The 19,800-nt window shown below is 49.2% G+C and overlaps 1 protein-coding gene across 2 annotated transcripts in view; it reads right to left on the bottom strand.

Annotated features, from left to right (window-relative positions):
• cfap70 (cilia and flagella associated protein 70) overlaps positions 1-19,800 on the bottom strand; it is a 126,767-nt gene that overhangs the window by 64,721 nt on the left and 42,246 nt on the right. For both annotated transcript variants that reach the window (XM_038820691.1, XM_038820692.1), the window contains 4 exons: positions 12,570-12,650; positions 7,484-7,575; positions 4,615-4,675; positions 2,677-2,871 (listed from right to left, as the gene is read on the bottom strand). In XM_038820691.1, coding sequence (XP_038676619.1) covers positions 2,677-2,871; positions 4,615-4,675; positions 7,484-7,575; positions 12,570-12,650 — 429 coding nt within the window. The remainder of the gene's footprint in view (positions 1-2,676; positions 2,872-4,614; positions 4,676-7,483; positions 7,576-12,569; positions 12,651-19,800) is intronic.

Below are 19,800 nucleotides of genomic sequence, written 5' to 3' on the forward strand. Positions count from 1 at the left end.
GCCTCACAGTGCCTAACACTGCTGCCTCACAGTGCCTAATGCTGCTGCCTCACAGTGCCGAACACTGCTGCCTCACAGTGCCTAACGCTGCTGCCTCACAGTGCCTGCTGCCTCACAGTGCCTAACGCTGCTGCCTCACAGCACCTAACGCTGCTGCCTCACAGCGCCTGCTGCCTCACAGCGCCTGCTGCCTCACAGTGCCTAACGCTGCTGCCTCACAGTGCCTAACGCTGCTGCCTCACAGCGCCTAACGCTGCTGCCTCACACCGCCTAACGCTGCTGCCTCACAGCGCCTAACGCTGCTGCCTCACAGCGCCTGCTGCCTCACAGCGCCTAACGCTGCTGCCTCACAGCGCCTAACGCTGCTGCCTCACAGCGCCTAACACTGCTGCCTCACAGCGCCTAACACTGCTGCCTCACAGCGCCTAACGCCGCTGCCTCACAGTGCCTGCTGCCTCACAGTGCCTAACGCCGCTGCCTCACAGTGCCTGCTGCCTCACAGCGCCTAACACTGCTGCCTCACAGTGCCTAACGCTGCTGCCTCACAGCGCCTGCTGCCTCACAGTGCCTAACGCTGCTGCCTCACAGCGCCTAATGCTGCTGCCTCACAGTGCCTAACACTGCTGCCTCACAGTGCCTAACGCTGCTGCCTCACAGTGCCTAACGCTGCTGCCTCACAGCGCCTAACACTGCTGCCTCACAGTGCCTAACACTGCTGCCTCACAGTGCCTAACACTGCTGCCTCACAGTGCCTACACTGCTGCCTCACAGTGCCTAACACTGCTGCCTCACAGCGCCTAACACTGCTGCCTCACAGCGCCTGCTGCCTCACAGTGCCTAACGCTGCTGCCTCACAGTGCCTAACGCTGCTGCCTCACAGTGCCTAACGCTGCTGCCTCACAGCGCCTAACGCTGCTGCCTCCTTTCACAGCGGCGGGTTCCTGCACGGCCTGCTGTTGCAAACCTTCCACCTCATTGTCCTCGCCCACCGCCCCGTGCCTCGTCACCGTCCAGCGGCGGAGGTCCCCACTGGAGGCCCTTCTAGCGAGGTGTCCTCCCCATAAAACTTGGGGAACTTCGGTGGAGGGTGTTGCACATGGCAGTGCCATCCAACCGTAGATTAAATCACTTCATGGCCTTGATGTACCATCAATTGGACTCGAGACACGATGAAGATCCAAACTTCAATCAGCTAGTTGTTAGCCCGGTGGTCAACTACAGAGCAAGGCTGACCGCCGGGAACTCTGGGTACTTATACCCCGCCTCGGAGGCGGGGTCTACTTGCCTCTCAACCAATTGGTGAGCAGTCACATGACTAGTCCCAGCCAATCGGACGAGAGGCCCATGACCAGCCAGAGCCAATGGGAAAACAATGCTCTGCACCAATGGCAGTGCTCACATTCATACCACCACAGGCCTTGCCAGAGACCGGCCATTTTTGCAGCCTGGTGGAGACCATGGAGCACGTATATGTTGTCTGTCCTAGAGTGCACTTCATTTTTGGCTTCTTGACAATGTTGTTGTTGAGGTTTTCGTTGCACTTCAACCCCACGCTCCTGATCTACGGACATCCGGTTTGGAGGAGGGCGGAGAAGGCGGACGACCTCCTCGTGAACCTGCTCCTGGGCCTGGCCAAACTTGCCATTTATAGGTCCAGGCAGCGGGCGACCGAGGGGATCGTCCGGCCCGACTGTCTCTTCCGCGGCCTCGTTCGCTGTGGGTGCTCCTGGAGCGGGAGCATGCGGTGTCCACGGGCACACTCGAGGTCTTCCGTGCTCGGTGGGCATCGCAGGGGTTGAACTGCCTTATCGACCCCGATTCTCGCACTTTGATTTGACGGGTTTTGTTAACTTTTCGTTTCCCTTCTCGTTCTTTTTGGGCTGTGCTCTGCTCATTGTTTTGGAGCACCTCCCTTCTTTTATCCATAAGTGACATTGTATTCTTTTTGCTTAGCTGACACACCAAGCATCACGCCCGTATAAGTGGCGGATGCCGGATTAACTCTGCTACATGTAGATAAATGCAGCAGATCATCACTTCACCAAATAAAAACCAAAAAACCACGAAAAAGCACAAAAACAAAAACAAAAAATCTTTTTGCCGTTTTGCCCTTAAAATTATAGTAGTTCGACCTTATAAAAAGTTCACAGTGGCGGGATGGGAGGGGGTGGGGGGTCTTGCCGGCAGGAAGGGCCTTAAAATTGCGACTTTAGTTTTCTTTAACCTCCTATCTTGCCTAGTGATCAGTGGCCAAGGTAGCCTTTCCATTTTTAATCCCCCATCTGTGAAGTTGGCAATGTTCGCCTCCAGGAAAGCATCAGCATTCTTGACAATCCATCCCTTTATGATGTTAATCAGGAAAAATCCATTGGAAGGTGCATTCCCACTATAAAAATATATCTGGATGAATGGAGTAGATCCTAAACAGAGCTGCCAGGGGCTGGTTTAGCACAGGGCTAAATCGCTGGTTTTGAAAGCAGACCAAGGCAGGCCAGCAGCACGGTTCAATTCCCGTACCAGCCTCCCCGAACAGGCGCCGGAATGTGGCGACTAGGGGCTTTTCACAGTAACTTCATTTGAAGCCTACTTGTGACAATAAGCGATTTTCATTTCATTGCAGAGTTTTAGCAATGTCATGGCCTCATGCTTAAAGTTAGATACACAATCAGTTTTTACCTTAAGCTGTTCCTTGAAGGCAAAGTATTTTCCTGAGGTGTTCAGCTCAAATATAAGTTTATGTTTGCGTTCCTGCTGATCCTGTAATTCTTGCGAGAGTTTTCCTTCAGCTAGTTTCCGTCCAAACATCTCCTGATATTCGTCCATGATGATTTTAGCCACACTGATTATCTGAGTGTGGTAATCTGTAACAGCCTGTGACATTCAGGAATCAGCCATGTAATAATCACTTAATGGAATAAATCTTACCCTATTTCTGAATAAAATGCCATGACTCTCAGCACACAAGGAACTCATTCAGACTGGCTATCTGGACCTACCTTGTGTCATTGGATAGGTTTCTGTAATTAATCACTCTTTGTATAATTTTTTTTAAATGCCTTAAAGGTTTCAGATTTGCTCTGAAATCCTTGGTAAGGTGGTATGAGAAAAGCAATCACAGAGAATGTTTCCTGGAATAGTAGGGTGCAATCTTTTAGCCTCTCTTCATAGCTGAAACGCTCCAGCCCAGGCAACATCCTGGTGACTCTCCTTTGCACACTTTCCAGTAAAATCACATCATTCCCATAGTGTGGCAACCAGAACTGTACACAGTACTCTAGCTGTGACCTAACGAGCGTTTTATACAGCTCCATCGTAACTCCTCTGCCTTTATATTCTATGGCAAGAAGTCTTACAACAGCAGATTAAAGTCCAACAGGTTTGTTTCAAATCACTAGCTTTCGGAGCACTGCACCTTCCTCAGGCGAAGGAGCAGTGCTCCGAAAGCTAGTGATTTTAAACAAATGTGTTGGACTTTAACCTGGCGTTGTAAAACTTCTTACTGTGCCCACCCCAGTCCAACGCCGGCATCTCCACATCATGGCCACCATCGACACCTTATATTCTATGCCTCGGCTACTGAAGGCAACTATCCCATGTGCCTTCTTAACCGCCTCATCTACCTGTCCTGCTGCCTTCAGGGATTTTTGTACATACACCCCAAGGTTCCTCTGTATTTCCTAGCATCCTAACCGTTCATTGTATAGTCCCTTGCCGTGTTAGTCCTCCACTACCTGTGGAGGCGCTGGTAGTAATCTTCAAAGAATCCTTAAATTTTGGAAAAGTCCCAGATTTTTGTGACAAACTCAGACTCTTATTCAAAAGGGAGGGAGGCAAAAGCAGATAACTTTAGGCCTGTTAGCTTAACATCTGTCATTGGGAAAATTTTAGAGTCCATTATAATGGATGTAATAGCAATGCATTTTATAAAACATAATATAATCAAGCAGAGTCTGCATGGCTTCATGAAGGGAAATCATGCCTGACAAATTTATTAGAATTCTTTGAGGTGGTAATGAGCAGGATAGGGGAACTAGTAGATGTAATATACTTGGGTCGGAATTTTCCAGCCGTTCCCACCGGTAGGATCTTCCAGTCCCGTTTCTTGGGAGAAATTGGAAGCCGATGGGAGTATACAATGGGAGGACCAGTTGACAACAGCGGGACAAGGAGATTCCACCCCGGCCAATGGTGGGTGGCCCCTGCAGCCGTGAAACATGCCACGGGAAGGCATGGAAAATCCCACCCTTGCATTTCCAAAAAGTGTTCAGCAGTGGTTAGCCCTGTTACCTCTCGGCGCCGAGGACCCGGGTTTGATCCCATCTCCAGGTCACTGTCCATGTGGAATTTGCACATTCTTCCCATGTCTGCGTGGGTCTCACCCCCACAACGCAAAGATGTGCCGGGTAGGCGGAATGCTCACACTAAATTGTCCCTTAATTAGAATTTAATTTAAAAAACGAATGGATATTGCTCAGGGAGGTAAATTAAGAGACTTCATAATGGGGTGGGTAATAAATCCACGATGCTACAAATTAAAATGTATTTCATTGCTTTTTCTTCTAATCATCCGATAAATATCACATCACTTCCTCCAACCAAAATTCCTCCACTCACCTTATCTGCTCCACTTGTTCTACGAGGGAATAGTGGCCGGGGAGGAATTATCTCTGCAACCCTGTGTAAGAAAGAGACAAATAATTCTTGAGGGATATATATATGGGGCTGGATTCTCTGCACCCCGGTGCGCGGGGACGGAGAATCCATTTTCCCCACACAGAATCAGGACTGCCGCCGGATCCCCGATTCTGCAGGTCGAGTGCACCGCGCCACCTAGGACCTACCTGGGGCAATTGCTGGAGGCTCGCTCCACCATTCTCCGCCCCTGACCGGCCAAAGTCCCGATGGTGTGGATCTAATGTTGTTCAGCCGGTTGGGAAACTAGCATGGCGGCTGTGGGCCCTGGTCGGGGGCGGGCCGATCGAAGGTCACGGGAGGGGCCTTATACGTGACCGGGAAATGTTTGCGCGGGCGGAAAGGGTCGGGCGCGTGCCCGATTGGGAGGGGGGGGTCTATTTTCAGGGTCCAGCTCAGCGGTCACAGTTCACCATGGAGCATGGCACGGCCGCTGGAGGCCACCACCGTGCGCATGGGCAGCCACCGCCCCGGAAGTGCGGGGGCCCGTATCTGCAGCAAAAGCTGCGAGATTTACACCGGGTCCCTGCTGGCCCCCTGAAAGGCTGGGAATACGTGGCCATTTCGCCCCAATTTTCCTGGTGTGAAACTCCACAGTTTTGACACCGGCGTGGGGTCACAGTCCCAATAACGGAGAATCCAGCCCATGGTGTCCTGGAGAAAGTTAACATATGGTTGAACATTAGAACTCAAATTCAAACAGCTATTCACTTCTTTATCACTTTTCTCCCATTCTTTCAAGAAGGCCAATCTAACCTTAGTGGTGGGGAAACTACTGGAAGCAATTCTGAGACAGAATTAATCTGCATTTGGAGACAGTAAGAAGTCTTACAACACCAGGTTAAAGTCCAACAGGTTTGTTTTGAATCACTAGCTTTCGGAGCGCGGCTCCTTCCTCAGGTCACTAATTAAGGAATCGTCCAATGGGCAGATAATGGCTTGTCAGCCGGAAATCGAGGCCGGCGCCGAAAGTGGCGGGAATGCGTTCGATGCTGCACGCTGGCATGGGCATGTAAATTGTACAATAAGTGCCGTTGGACTATCATTAATGGATCCGGCCTGGCAATTTCCGGGCCCCCGTGATGCTCCACCCCCACCTCCGCCAGGAGGAATTACCAACGGCGAGGTTCACTTGTGGTATTTAAAATCGGGAAACGGACGTCCTGTCTGCTGAGGGAGAGAGAGGGGGAACAATAAATGTCCCACATCACTAGAGTGTGTTGACAGTTGTCCCGCTAGCCGGGAGAGGGGGCCTTCTACCAGGGCCGGGGGGGGGGGAGTATCGGGGGCGGCCGGGAAGTAGGCTGTGGGGTCGGGACAACCATTGGCGCAGCCGGCAAGGCAGCCATGCGGCTGCGCACGCTGCTGACTGCCCACTGTGAACTTAGCACCACTTGTCATATGGGTGCCTCCCCAGGACAACTCCCTAGGTTCCCTCTGGCACCAGCCAACCCATCAACGGGATGGGCATGCTCCAGTGCAAACAGTGCCACCTTCTTGGCTGGGGTGAGGGTGCCTGAGGAGCATGGCTGCCTTGCAGCCTGTATGCAGCTCCTGCTTGTCAGGCTCTCGAGTGCCAACCCGGATCCTGGCCAATCACACGCTAGCATCCGTTGGAATTGCGCTAGTTCCACGTGGCGCCGGAGCTCGCCCTGAATTGCTCCAGGACCGGCACCGCTTTCAGGGGCGTAGAACTCACGAGATTCAGTCAGGCCTCAGCACTCAGTGTCGTAGCGAGCGGGAACTGCTGCGAGCTTCCCGGCGCTCAGCCCAGCTCGGCCGGCAATGCTATTCAACGTTAATTGGTCCACTTAACGAGGCCCCACAGGCTTCTTGCCGCAAATGAAAGCTTGCCAGCTGATTCGCCGGCACCGTACGCAGCAGCCCTCCGCTAACAAGGTCGAGCAGCGCTTGCTCGGCCAACCCCAGCCAGCTCATTTCTTAGCGCATGTTCAGTGCATGAACGTTGCCTTGGAACCTATCAAACTAAGTTGTACACCTACAACAAGTGGAATGAAAAATATGGGCGTGATTCTCCAATAATGGGGCTATGTCCCCACGCCAGCGTGAAAACCGGCGCCAACCACTCCGGCTTCAATGGCCCCGAAAGTGAGGAATTCCCCCCTTCCTAGGGGGCTAGTTTGCCGCTGGAGTGGTTCCCGCAGCTCCAGCCGGTGGCGAACTACCCACGCGGGTTCACGCATGCGCGGAATGGCCAGCATATTTCCACGCATGCGTGGGGGTTCCCTTCTCCGCGTCGGCCCCCGGGCAATATGGCAGAGCCCTACAGGGGCCCGGCGCTGAGTAATGTAGGCCCCCATGGAACCAGCTCGCCCGTCAATCGGTAGGCCCTGATCGCGGGCCAGGCCACCTTGAGGTGGGGGGGGGGGAAACCCCCCCGCAGTCGGATACCGCCCCCTCCCAGGACGGCCCCTGCACATTTACCTTCCAGGTCCCACTGTGTGGGAGGTGAGTAATCCACGCCAGCGGGACACGACCAAACACGTCAGCCACTCAGCCCATCGGGGCCCGGAGAATCGCCGGGGAGCCGCTGTCATCGAGCTCCGACCGGCGCGGCGGGAATCCCGCGGCTGCCCGAGAAACGCACTGAAGAATAGGGAAGCCGGCGGCGGGGCGGGATTCACGCTTCCCCCCAGGGTTTCTCCGACCCGGCGCAGGGTTGGCGAGTCCAGTCCCATATATTTTATATCTTATCAGAATTTCATGAACAAGATATTAATTTGCACATCTGAAAGAATTGTGCATGTTCTCTGTTCAGCCTGTTATGTACCTTTTAACCAGTTCCTCACGCAGTCGCCTCTGCACTAAAGGTTTTTCCAGAGTGAACTCCAGAACGACATATGACTTGGCTTCTATGTATTGCTGAAACAGAACGGTGAAATATTTTTTGAGTTTATGAACTCATTATTGACAGTTAAAGATAAATGGATTATTTACTGAAAGATGAACAGCGACATCAAAATAAATCTGATACCCACAACTAATGCATTACATTTGGCTGCCGGTACCACCCATGAGAGTCGAGATCACAGACTGTTACACCCCATTACTGTACTGCCCTACTATCAGGTGCAATGCATTCATTACTTGACAGTGTAGCAGACCAGTATGTGCCACACTGGTAGCCTGTGCACAAAAAGTGTGCATGCTAGAACACAAAGAAAGCAGCCCATTCAGCCTGTCCCTCCACTGATCTCAGATTTAAACTCCACTTTCTCGCATACTCCCCATATCTCTCAATTCCCTGAGAAACCAAAAATCTTTGTATCCCGACCTTAAATATATTCAACGATAGAACAAAGAACAATGCAGCACAGGAAGAGGCCCTTCGGCCCTCTAAGCCTGTGCCGGTTATGATAGATACCAATCTTTGCCAAAATCCTCAGTACTTCCTTGTGCCGTATCCCTCTATACTCATCCCATCCATGTGTTTGTCAAGATGCCCTTTGAATGCCATTAATGTATCGGCTTCCACAACCTTCCCTGGCAACGTGTTCCAGGCACTCACCACCCTCTGTGTAAAAAACCTGCCTCGCACACTTTGCCCCACGAACATTAAACCTATGATCCCTGGTGACTGACCCCTGCACCCTGGGAAAGAGTGCCTGATCATCCACTCTATCCATGCCCCTCATAATCTTGTAGACCTCTATCAGGTCACCCCTCAAACTCCGTCTTTCTAATGAAAACAGTCCGAGTCTATTCAGCCTCTCCACATAGCTAACACCCTCCAGACCAGGCAACGTCCTGGTAAACCTCCTCTGCACCCTCTCCAAAGCCTCCACATCCTTCTGATGGTGTGGCAACCAGAATTGTGTGTAATATTCCAAGTGTGGCTTACCAAGGTACTATACAACTGTCGCATGACTTGCTAGTTTGTATACTCAACGCCCCGTCCAATGAAGGCAAGCATTCCGTATTGTAATTGAAAATATGGAAAAATGTGTCATTTGAAACATGGAAGTCTGGCAATATCTGGTCTGAGAGAAACATGAGAGGATACAGGGAAAGATCCCACGAAGGGTTAACAGCAGTTGCAAAGAGCAGGATTATAAAATGCAGATTCCTTCTCCCAAACAGGCTTAGCAAACAAACAGGATTTTTGTATGAAGCTAAAAACAATGGCTCACACCTCATTGAAACTAACCATCTTAGTAAGCATCTGGAAAAGCATGGGTGAGGGTTTCAGTTGAGTTAGGTGATAAATGTAAACCTTTCAAGTTATAACCAAGTGGACTTTAGGCATTACGCTAAAAGCAATGGTTCACACCTTCATTGATGTAAAATCAGCAGATAGAAAAGAATGACTGGGGAGACAAATATATAGATATGAAGCTCTGCTGACATCAGGTAAATTAAAAGAAAATTGGAGACTATCAGTCTACGAGAAACATAATTTAAAGCCAAAATCAAAGTCAAAATTATGAGCTGGGGACACAATTTGAAAATAAAACTATAGAAATGACAGGATTCAAAATTCACACGTCTATTGAAATCAAAGCATTTTTGAACATCACAGAGGACATAATATAAACAGACCTGAGAGGCGAGGTCAACTCAAAATGAATACTTAGTTGCATTGGAATGTTTAGATCAAAGATACTTTTTATAATCTAAGTGAAATAAAGATTACGTTATGATAAAGCCATAAAAACTTAATAACTGTTAGAAAGAGAATATAAACCCAGAGACCAGAGCAGGAACTACCCCAGAACTCAGAGAGAACTCAGAGAGAGAGAGAACCTTACTCGGTCATGCATTGGAGTACCAAGCAACCCAGAAGAAACGAGCAGAAGATCCAAAGTTAAATAAAACTGATTGTCAAGAAAGACTTGAAAGTCTGCAACTGGTCCCAACAAGACAAGATCTTTTTTACCTTTCTAAAAAAGTAATTTAATCTTTTTTAACTTGAAAATAAAATTAAGTTCAAATTGATAACCTGAAAGTGTGGTTATTATTTTATTTAGAAAGTTTACTTTGCTTTACTTAGGAAGCCGGACCCGTGTGTAAGCTACTAAGTGGTAAGTAAATAAAATTCTTCTATGAAGATACGGGTTATGCCGAGGGATAACTTGAAACACTAGTTTGACCCGAATAGCACCCGCCTAAGTCTGCGTAGGAGTCAGGGAGTGAGAATTCCTGCTCACCATTTAGAATAAATTGACCCTTTTTGGTATTGGGGGAATTCTAAGAATAGTGGCGAGGTAAAAACTACAGTATGCATTCTTGACTACCTTGTCCACTTGTGTTGCTACCTTCAACATTCTGTGGACTTGCACGCCCAGATCTCTCTGACTTTCTATATTCCTAAGATTCCTAAGGTATATTTCCCCTCTAAGTTAGACCTAACAAAATGCATTACTACATATTTGTCCGGATTAAACTCCATTTGCCATTTCGCTGCCCAAGTCTCCAACCTATCCATGTCCTGTTGTATCCTCTGACAATCCTCAACTCTCCAGAGTAGAGAATTCCCAAGAGCCAGTCCTGAAAGATCGGTCCCTTATCCTATGGCAGTGAATCATAGAATTTAGAATCATAGAATTTACCCCCGTGTTTTTGATTCTCTGACCAGTGGAAGCAATCTCTCAGAATCTATCCTATCAAGCCCCTTCGGAATCTTGAATTCGGTCACCTCTCATCCTTCTGAACACCACAGTATTGCCCAATTGACTCAGCCTCTCATAGGAACGTCCTCTCACCCCAGGGACCAATCTGGCAAACCTTCACTCTTCCTCCTCCAATGCAGCTCTATCCTTACTTAAATGACCTAAATATGGAGACCAAGACTACACACTGTGGGTGGTATTTTTTATGGCCCTGACACCGGTGGGCATCACCACAAGCGGGATCAGAAAATTTGAAGAGCCTCTCGTCCTTCCAGCGATGATGTCTACCGTGCCAAAGCTGGAAAATCCCGGCCTGTAATCCAGTTGTGATCTCACCGAAACCATACACAAATATTGGATTGAATTGGATTTATTGTCACGTGTACCGAGGCACAGTGAAAAGTATTGTTCTGCGCACAGTCTAGACAGATCGTTCCATACATGAAAAAACAACAACATAGGACATTCATAAATACACAATGTAAATACATAGGCACAGGCAATGGGTGAGAATACGGAGTGAGTCCTACTCAATAGAGATGTGTGAAGAGATGAGATCAGTCCATAAGAGGGTCATTCAGGAGTCTGATAACAGAGGGGAAGAAGCTGTTTCTGAAACTGTTAGTGCGCGTTCTCAGACTTTCGTATCTCCTGCCCGATGGGAGAAGTTGGAACAGTGAATAACTCGGTATTTCTGAGACTGTGGCACTGCGGTAATTTCACTGGACTAGTGATCCAGAAACCCAGGGGGCATGGGTTCAAATCCCACCGCAGCTGATGAAGGAATTTGAATTTAATTAATAAAGTAATTGAGACCATGTCAACTACTGCATCACTGACTGTCGCAAAAAAACATCTGGTTCACTAATGTCCTTTAAGGAAGGAAATATGCCATCCTTATCTTGTCTGGTTGACATATGACTCCAGACCCGCAGCAATATGATTGGCTCTTAACTACCCGCTTTGCAATGGCTGGGCAAGCCAATCAGTTCAAGGGCAATTCGCGATGGGCAACAAATGCTGGCATTGACAGTGACACCCACATCCCATGAACGAATAAATAAAATAAAAAATCTCCTGCAATGAAAGCCAACATGCCATTTGCCTTCCTAATTGTTTGCTGTCCCTGCATGCTAACTCTGTTCATGTGCGGAGTCTGCACGTTCTCCCGTGTCTGCATGGGTTTCCTCCGGGTGCTCCAGTTTCCTCCCACAAGTCCAGAAAGATGTGCTGTTAGGTGAATTGGACATTCAGAAAAAATGGTGTAAAACGGCCACCGATTCCCTGTTTTGCTGGGGGCCAGCATGCTGGCAGCGTAGAGAATGCCCGGAGAATTGCCGGGTACGTGACTGCGCATGTGCACGGTGGCGGCCTGCAGCGGTCGCGCCGTGCTATATGGCGGAGGCCGCTTGCGGACCTGGCGCGCAAAATAGTGCCCCCCTTGTGGCCGGCTTGAGAGCCCTGGATCATCCCCTCACAGTGCCCCGCCCCTGATAAATTCCCCTCGGCCCGCGGATCGGCCCTCCCCTGACTGTGCCGGCGCTGCACTGAAGCCGCAGCCGCCATGCCTCGTTCCCAACGGATGAGACCACAGGCGACCAACACCGTCGGGAACTCGGCCGGTCGGGGGACGGAGCATCGGGGTCGGGCCTCAGGCAATGTCCTGAGGCCGTCGATACATGGCTTTGAAGGGGGCGGAGCATTGCGAAAGCAGCGCAGCCCCCCGATTTCATCAGGAACTGTGATTTTCTGGGCGATCGCCAAACGCGATTTCGGCATCGCCGACCGGAGAATCCAGTCCAATTACTCTAATAGCTTCCTAATTGTGCTTCCAGGTTCCACCCTCTGTAGATTTCAGCTCATCCAAAATTCTGCAACTTATATTCTATCCAGAATCTTCCACGCACTCACCATCCTGGTTACATTAACCTGCATTGCTTCTCACTTCCTCAATGCGTCATATTTAATGTTCTTACCCTATTGTTCAAATACCTGTACGATTACCTTCATTTCTGTGATCTCCAGTAGTGCTTCGACCAGGGCATTTGTATGAAGAATTGCTCCATGCCGAGGTAAAGGAACAAGAGAGGCGAGATCTCAGTGGAGAAGTTAACGTGGAGCTTGGATAGTAATGAACATGAGACTGGCAGAATGACTGGGAGAAGAAGTCAGGCAAAGGGAAACTCCTGCACAATTTCAAAGGCAGCTGCATCTCAATACAAAACCGCACCATTTTAATAAACGTACCTCTCCCTCTGCGTTAGCTACAAATGGCACATCTGAATCGAACAAATGATCCGTGATAGCTGACTTCAAAGTTACCGAGTTCTAAAGGAAGGCAAAAAAAAATTAAACATTAAACAGGCGGTGAAATGCAATCTTTTGGATCAGAAGACAATGCGCCAAAAAGAAGCAAAACCAGTCCGCCGAGCTTATCGGCGCCAATAATCACATTTTATCCTCTAAATAAATGGCAGGGTCTTGCTTCTTGTCTTGGTAGCTGCATCAGAAAAAACAGACGACGATCTTCATCGTCTAAAATATTTTGTTTAATTAAATATCACAAATGCTGACAAAGTCCAAATCTGAATCTTGTCCTGAGAATAACCTTCGATGGGAGTTCAAATTTAGTCTCAATTTATAATATAAGGTGTCTTCAAATCCGAATGAGATTTTCTTTGTGGTTTGGGTATCTTCAGGTGGCACCATCAGAAAACTATGGTTCAAAGTCCCATCTTTAGATAAAGATAACATCTGGAACTTCTAGGATACACCAAACGCTGCTGGTATGGATGCCAAACCTTTGAGGCTTCTAAACTGAAGTGTAATAACTTCATTCCAATAATGAAATTTAGTCAATACGTGTAAATTGGTATGATTTTCTTACTGTTTAGGACAAATTTGTGCAATCTCCTCAGTCTTCTGAGTGGGTGTAAAGGAAAGCTTAATCTGTGATGAAGTTCTTCATAGTGCATTTTGTCTTTTTTTTATTTTAATGCCCCACGAGATCCAAGGGCGAGTGGCAGGTTGGATCCAGAATTGGCTTTGTGACAGGAAACAAAGGGTTTTGGTCAATTCATGTGCTTGCATATTTATATATTTATTGTAAGGATCCTTCCTGTTGATTCCCTTATTTCCCATTTCTTTACTTTTGTTGTTATCATTTTGATCCATGGATGCTAAATGCACTTATATCTGTAAGTAGAGCAGGGGAAACAGGGAACTTGAAAGTTACAACAGAGAACACTCTGCTAGCTTTGGACAGCAATACTCAGACTTTGTGGCACCCGAGAGATGGGGTTGGACTTGGCGCGATTGGTTGCCTGGTGGCCAATGAATTGGCTGCGTTCTACCCGGTAACAGGTGGTGATTGGGTCCGACTCGAGTGGAATGATTTTCAGAGAGGCAATGAGCTCAGTTTGAATCCTGGACACTCAGGGGAAAGGACCTGCTCTCTCTCTCTCTCTCTCTCTCCCTTGTGTTTTCTCCAGAAAGGCTGCTGTATTTCTGAAACTTCAGAGACCTGAATGAATCTACAGTGAAAACCATTACAGACTGGGAACAGAAATCTCGAACTGAAAGTCTGGTTTGAAGGAAAGTGTGCTAGAAACAACCATCTAAAATAAAGACTTTTACTTTATTTAAAAGTATTTTAATTCAAAATTTTCAACATTTCACATTTTACAACCATAATAAACCCACCCACACATTAAATCCCTCATAGCGCTCCCCCCCCCCCCCCCCCTCCCTCAGCAGTCCATGGCAACCAACTCTTCAAAATGCGGATAAAACAAACTCCAACTTTTGAACTCATCACCCCCCCCCCCCTCCCCCGTACTTAGAGTAAATGTAACCCTCACCAGGGCTAAGAACTCCAGCAGGTCACCCCGCCACGCTGAGGCACAGGGTGGAGAAGCTGACATTCACCCCAACAAGACCCGCCTGCGAGCGATCAGCGAGGCGAAGACATCGGCCCCCGCAACCGTCTGCAACTCCGGCCGGTCCGTACCCCGAATATGGCTTCTGGGGGACAGAGCTCCATAGCTAAATGCAAAACCCTTGGAAAGGTGCCGCCAACCACCCTCCAAAACCTTTCCAGTTTCCAAAATCCTCCCATAAATCGCTGTGATGATCCCCTCTCCAACCGCCCCGCTGACAGCACCCCCTCCAACAACGAAGAGGTGTGCGCTATCGGGGAGGTCGGGTAGACCTTCCTTGCAAAGTCCCGCACCTGTATGTATCGAAAACTCTCCCCAACCGCGCCAACCCAAACTTCTCACTCAGCTCCTCCAAGCTTGCAAACAGCCCTCCCAGAAACAAATCCTTCCTCTTCCTGATTCCCCCTCTCCTCCCATCCCTGGAACCTCGCATTCACCCTCCCTGGCTTAAATCTGTGATTTCCCCTTATTAGCAACTCCCCTCCCAACCTAAAATGCTTTAGAAACTGCCTCCAAATCCCCAGCGCGGCCACCACTCCTGGATTACTTCCCTGGGGCTAATGGGAGTCGCCACGTCGCCAGCGCCCACAACCCTGACCCCCTACATGAGTCTGCCTCAATCTTTATCCACAAACACCCCGACTCACTTTTCCATCCCTGAACCTTCGCTGCATTCCCTGCCGATAATAGTACATCAGATTTGGGATGCCCAACCCCACCCCAAGCACCCTCGGAAGGCACACCTCCAACTTTCGCCAATAGTTTGGCATCCACATTCAGGATGTGGATATGAGCCTATCCAACCCACACTCCACCGGGCTTTATCCTTCTTAAGCAGCAAAAAGATGGTGGCCTGTTCCAGCGTTTTCGGCAAGACCCCGCTGACCATGTCCACCAGCAATGGTGCCAGTTTTTCCTTCAATTTATTGTAAAATTCAACCCGAATCCGTCTGGCTCCATCGCCTTCCCCGCCTGCATCTTCCCGATTGCAGCCTTCACTTCCCCTACCACCACCGGCTCCTCCAGCCCCGCCTTCTCCACTTCACCCAACCTTGGGCACTCTAACCCTCCCCCAAAAACTTCCCTCATCCCCGCTCATCCTCTGGTGGCTCCAACTTGTACAAGTCCCTATAGAACTCCTGAAACATCTTGTTAATCCGGTCCAGGACCAATGCCATCTCCCCTGTCCGATTCCAAACTATCTCCCTCACTGTGGCCTGCCAATGAAGCTGACCTGCCAACATAGGAGCTGCCTTCTCCCCGTACTCATAGACAGTCCATCACCCTTCTCAGCTGACACACCCCTTTCCCGGTGGAAAGCAGGTCAAACCTCACCTGCAGCTCCTTCCTCTTTGCCAGGAGCCCCAGATCCGGGATCTTTTATTTTTACTTATTACTTTTACCCCTCTCTTCCCCTCTGTGTTTGTTTGTCTTGTGTATGTGTGTGTGTAGAGAGAGTGGAGGCAGGTTAAAGTGGCGATTAGGAATGAATTGATAGTTAACCAATTATATTTGCTGTGTATTTCATTGTAGTTCGTGTTATGAATAAAAAGTAATTGTGTTTAAATTTACAAACCTGATGACTGTAATTATTGGGCAGCGAAGGGCCAAAGACTTTGGGTATTTTTCTCAGGATTATTTGACAATTCAATTGTGTTGCAACTCCGGGTCAAGGGGGGGCTGGAATTGGCCGCGCACTAGCCCAGGGTGTTGTAACAATATACGGCTGGATTCTCTGCCACCTGCCACCAGTAACGGAGTTTCTGATGTGTCAGAGAATACAACGTCAGGGAAAAAAAAATCGGCCTACAATGCTCCAGTCCCCCTCTGGAGGTGGTATCGAGGACCGTGCAGCACTCCAGCGGGTGGTTGCTAATAGGTCAAATGGACCCATTTGCATCCTATTCACGGGCTGGGGACCCAGCAAATCCCGCAGTGGTGGGGGCCGGAATTGCAATGAGAGGGGGTTGGGGACCCGGCACCGGATCACGCTATCGGGCCACCTGCTCAAAATGGCAGCCCGATAGCAGAAGGTTACCCCACTGCTGTATAAAACATGGCCTAGGCCACAGTTAAAGAACTACACGGAATCTGGTCACCACATTACTTGATCGCACCAGAGAGGATACAGAAGAGATTTACAAAGGTGTTGCCAGAGATTTTAAGCTATGAGAAAAGTCTGGATAGGCTGAAGGTATTTTCTTTGGAACAGAGAGGCGAAGGGATGATTTAATTGAGGTGGACAAAATTATGAAGGGGCTAGTTACCGTGGAAAGAGAGGACCCATCTCCCTTTGCAGAGTAGTTGTTAACCAAGGAGCTTAGAGGTAAAGTCAGTAGCAGAGAGATTAGAGGGAAGCTGGGGAATTGTTTTCAGCCAGAGTGTGATGGGTGCCCGGAACTCACTGACTGAAAGGGTGGTTAAAGCTGAAATCTTTATTGCACGTAAAAAAAACCTTGGAAACACTCTGGGCGAAATTCTCCGCCCCCCACGACGGGTGGGAGAATAGCAGGAGGGCCTTCCCGACATTTTTCCCGCCCTCCCGCTATTCTCCCACCCCCCCGCCGAAGTCCCGACCCGAATCGCTGCCGCCGTTTTTTTACGGCCGACAGCGATTCACAGCTGTTAGATGGGCCGAAGTCCCAGCCCTTTCCGCCGTTTTCACGAACGGCAAACACACCTGGTCTTGCCGTTCGTAAAAACGGCGTCACCAACTCGCTTTTATAACCATGGCACCGATTGGCACGGCAGTACCACGGCCGTGCCAAGGGTGCCATGGGCCCGCGATCGGTGGGCACCGATCGCGGGCAGCAGGCCCGATGCCCGCGCACTACTTGTCCTTCCGCCGCCCCGCTGTATCCATTCGCGGGGCGGCTGAGGGGCAACCCGGCCCGCGCATGCGCGGGTTTCGCGCAAAAACGCGATGTCGTCACCCGCGCATGCGCGGGTTGGAGTCTTCCAAACTGCGCATGTGCGGCTGACGTCATATGACGCGTCAGCCGGCGCTAACTCCGGTAAGCGGGCTTAACGATTTTCGTTAAGCCCGTCTTGCCGGAGCCTACGGCGTCGGGCTGCTAGCCCCGACCGGGGACCAGAATCGGTCCCCCGTCGGGAAGGGGCGCGCTGCCGTAAAACCCGCCCGGGTTTTACGGCAGCTTTACGATTTCTCCCGTTTTGGGAGAATCTCGCCCTCTATTGCAGTAATCTACAGAATTGTGGGTCAAGAGCTGAGGTGGCACGGTGGAACAATGGTTAGCACTGTTACCCCAAAGCACCAGGGGCCCGATTCGATTCTGACCTCGGGTAACTGTCTGTGTGGAGTTTGCACGTTCTCCCTGTGTCTGCGTGGGTCTCCTCTGGGTACTCCAGTTTCCTCCCACAGTCCAAAGATGTGCAGGTTAGGTGGTTTAGTCATGCTAAATTGCCCCTTAGGGTGGGGTTGCAGGAATAGGGGAGGGATTGGGCCTAGGTAATATAGTCTTTCGAAGGGTTGGTGGAGGCTCGACGAGCTGAATGGCTTCCTTCTGCACTGTAGAGATCTATGATACGAGGTGGATTTAGGCTGGATGATTCTTTTTCGGCTGGCATAGACTCAATGGGCCGAAGAGTCTCTGGCTGTGCCACAAATTTGCAATCTGTCACATAGAAACATAAAAAATAGAAGCGGGAGGAGGCCATTTGGCCTTTCACGCCTACACCGCCATTCGTTATGATCATGGCTGATCATCAAGTTCAATACTTCCCCTATATCGCTTTAGCCCCATGAGCTTTCTCTAATTCCTTGTTGAAATTACACAACGGTTTGGCCTCAACTACTTTCTCTGGTAGCGAATTCCACAGATTCCCCACTCTCTGGCTGAAGAAATTTCTCCTCACCTCAGTCCTAAAAGGTTAACCCCTTATCCTCAAACTATGACCCCTATTTCTGGACCCCCCCCCTCCCCCACCATCGGGAACATTCTTTCATAATCTACCTTGTCTAATCCTGTTAGAATGTTGTAAATTTCTATGTTCTTCTAAACTCCAATGAATATAATCCTAACCAATTTAATCTATCCTCATATGACAGTCCAACCATGCCAGGAAATCAGCTCGGTAAACCTTCGCTGCTCTCCCTCCATAGCAAGAACATCCTTCCTCAGATAACGACACCAAAACTGCTCACAATACTCCAGGTGTGGCCTCACCAATTCCCTATATAATTGCAGTAAAACACCCCTATACTCAAATCCTCTCGTTATGAAGGCCAACCTACCATTTGCCTTCTTTACTGCCTGCTGTACCTGCGCGCTTACTTTCAGGGACTGATGCATGAGGACACTAAGGTCTCTCAGAGTACCCACCTCTCTCAATTTACACCCATTCAAATAATAATCGGCCTTCCTAGTTTTTGCTAACCTCACATTTATCCACATTATAATGCATCTGCCATGCATATGCCCACTCACTCAACTTGTCCAAATCTCACTGAAACATCTCTGCATCCTCCTCACAGCTCACACTCCCACCCAGCTTTGTATCATCTGCAAATTTGGAGATAATACATTTAGTTCCCTCGTCCAAATCATCAATATATAATGTGAACTGTAGGGGTCCGAGGACTGTGGTACCCCACTAGTCACTGCCTGCCAATCAGAAAAAAAACATTTATTCCAACTTTTTGCTTCCTGTCTGCTGAGCAGCTTTCTATCCATCTCAAGACACTACCTGCAATCCCATACGCTTTAACTTTACATATTAATTTGTTATGTGAGACCTTGTCGAAAGCCTTCTGAACGTCTAAATAAACCACATCCACCAGTTCTCCCTGGGCAACTCTACTAATTACATGTTCAAAGAATTCCAGTAGATTTGTCAAGCATGAAATGAAAATCTCTTATTGTCACGAGTAGGCTTCAATGAAGTTACTGTGAAAAGCCCCTAGTCGCCACATTCCGGCGCCTGTCCGGGGAGGCTGGTACGGGAATGATTTTCCTTTCATAAATCCATTTGTCTGATTACACCACTGCGTTCCAAATTCTGTGCTATGAAATCTGCGATAATGGACTCTAGCAACTTCCCGACTTTAGGCTCATTGGTCTATAGTTCCCTGTTTTCTGTCTACCTCCCTTAATGAATAGCGGGGATACATTCACTCCTCTCCAATCTGTAGGAACCATTCCCGAGTCCAAAGATTTTGGAAAATGACCACCAATGGATCGACTATTTCTCCGGCCACTTCCTTAAGTACTCTGGAAGATTATCAGGCCCTGGAGATTTGTCCGCCTTCAATCCTATTGATTTCTCCCAAACCACGCACAGTGGTTAGCACTGTTGCTCCACAGTGCCAGGGACCCTGGTTCAAATCCCAGCTTGGGTCACTGTCTGTGTGGAGTCTGCAATTTCTCCCCGTGTCTGCGTGGGTTTCCTCCGGGTGCTCCGGTTTCCTCCCACAAGACGTGCTTCTTAGGTGATTTGGACATTTTGAATTCTCCCTCAATGTACCTGAACAGGCGCAGTATGATGACTAGGGGATTTTCACAGTAACTTCATTGCAGCGT

The sequence above is a fragment of the Scyliorhinus canicula genome, chromosome 15, assembly GCF_902713615.1.
Source record: "Scyliorhinus canicula chromosome 15, sScyCan1.1, whole genome shotgun sequence".
NCBI lineage: Eukaryota > Metazoa > Chordata > Chondrichthyes > Carcharhiniformes > Scyliorhinidae > Scyliorhinus > Scyliorhinus canicula.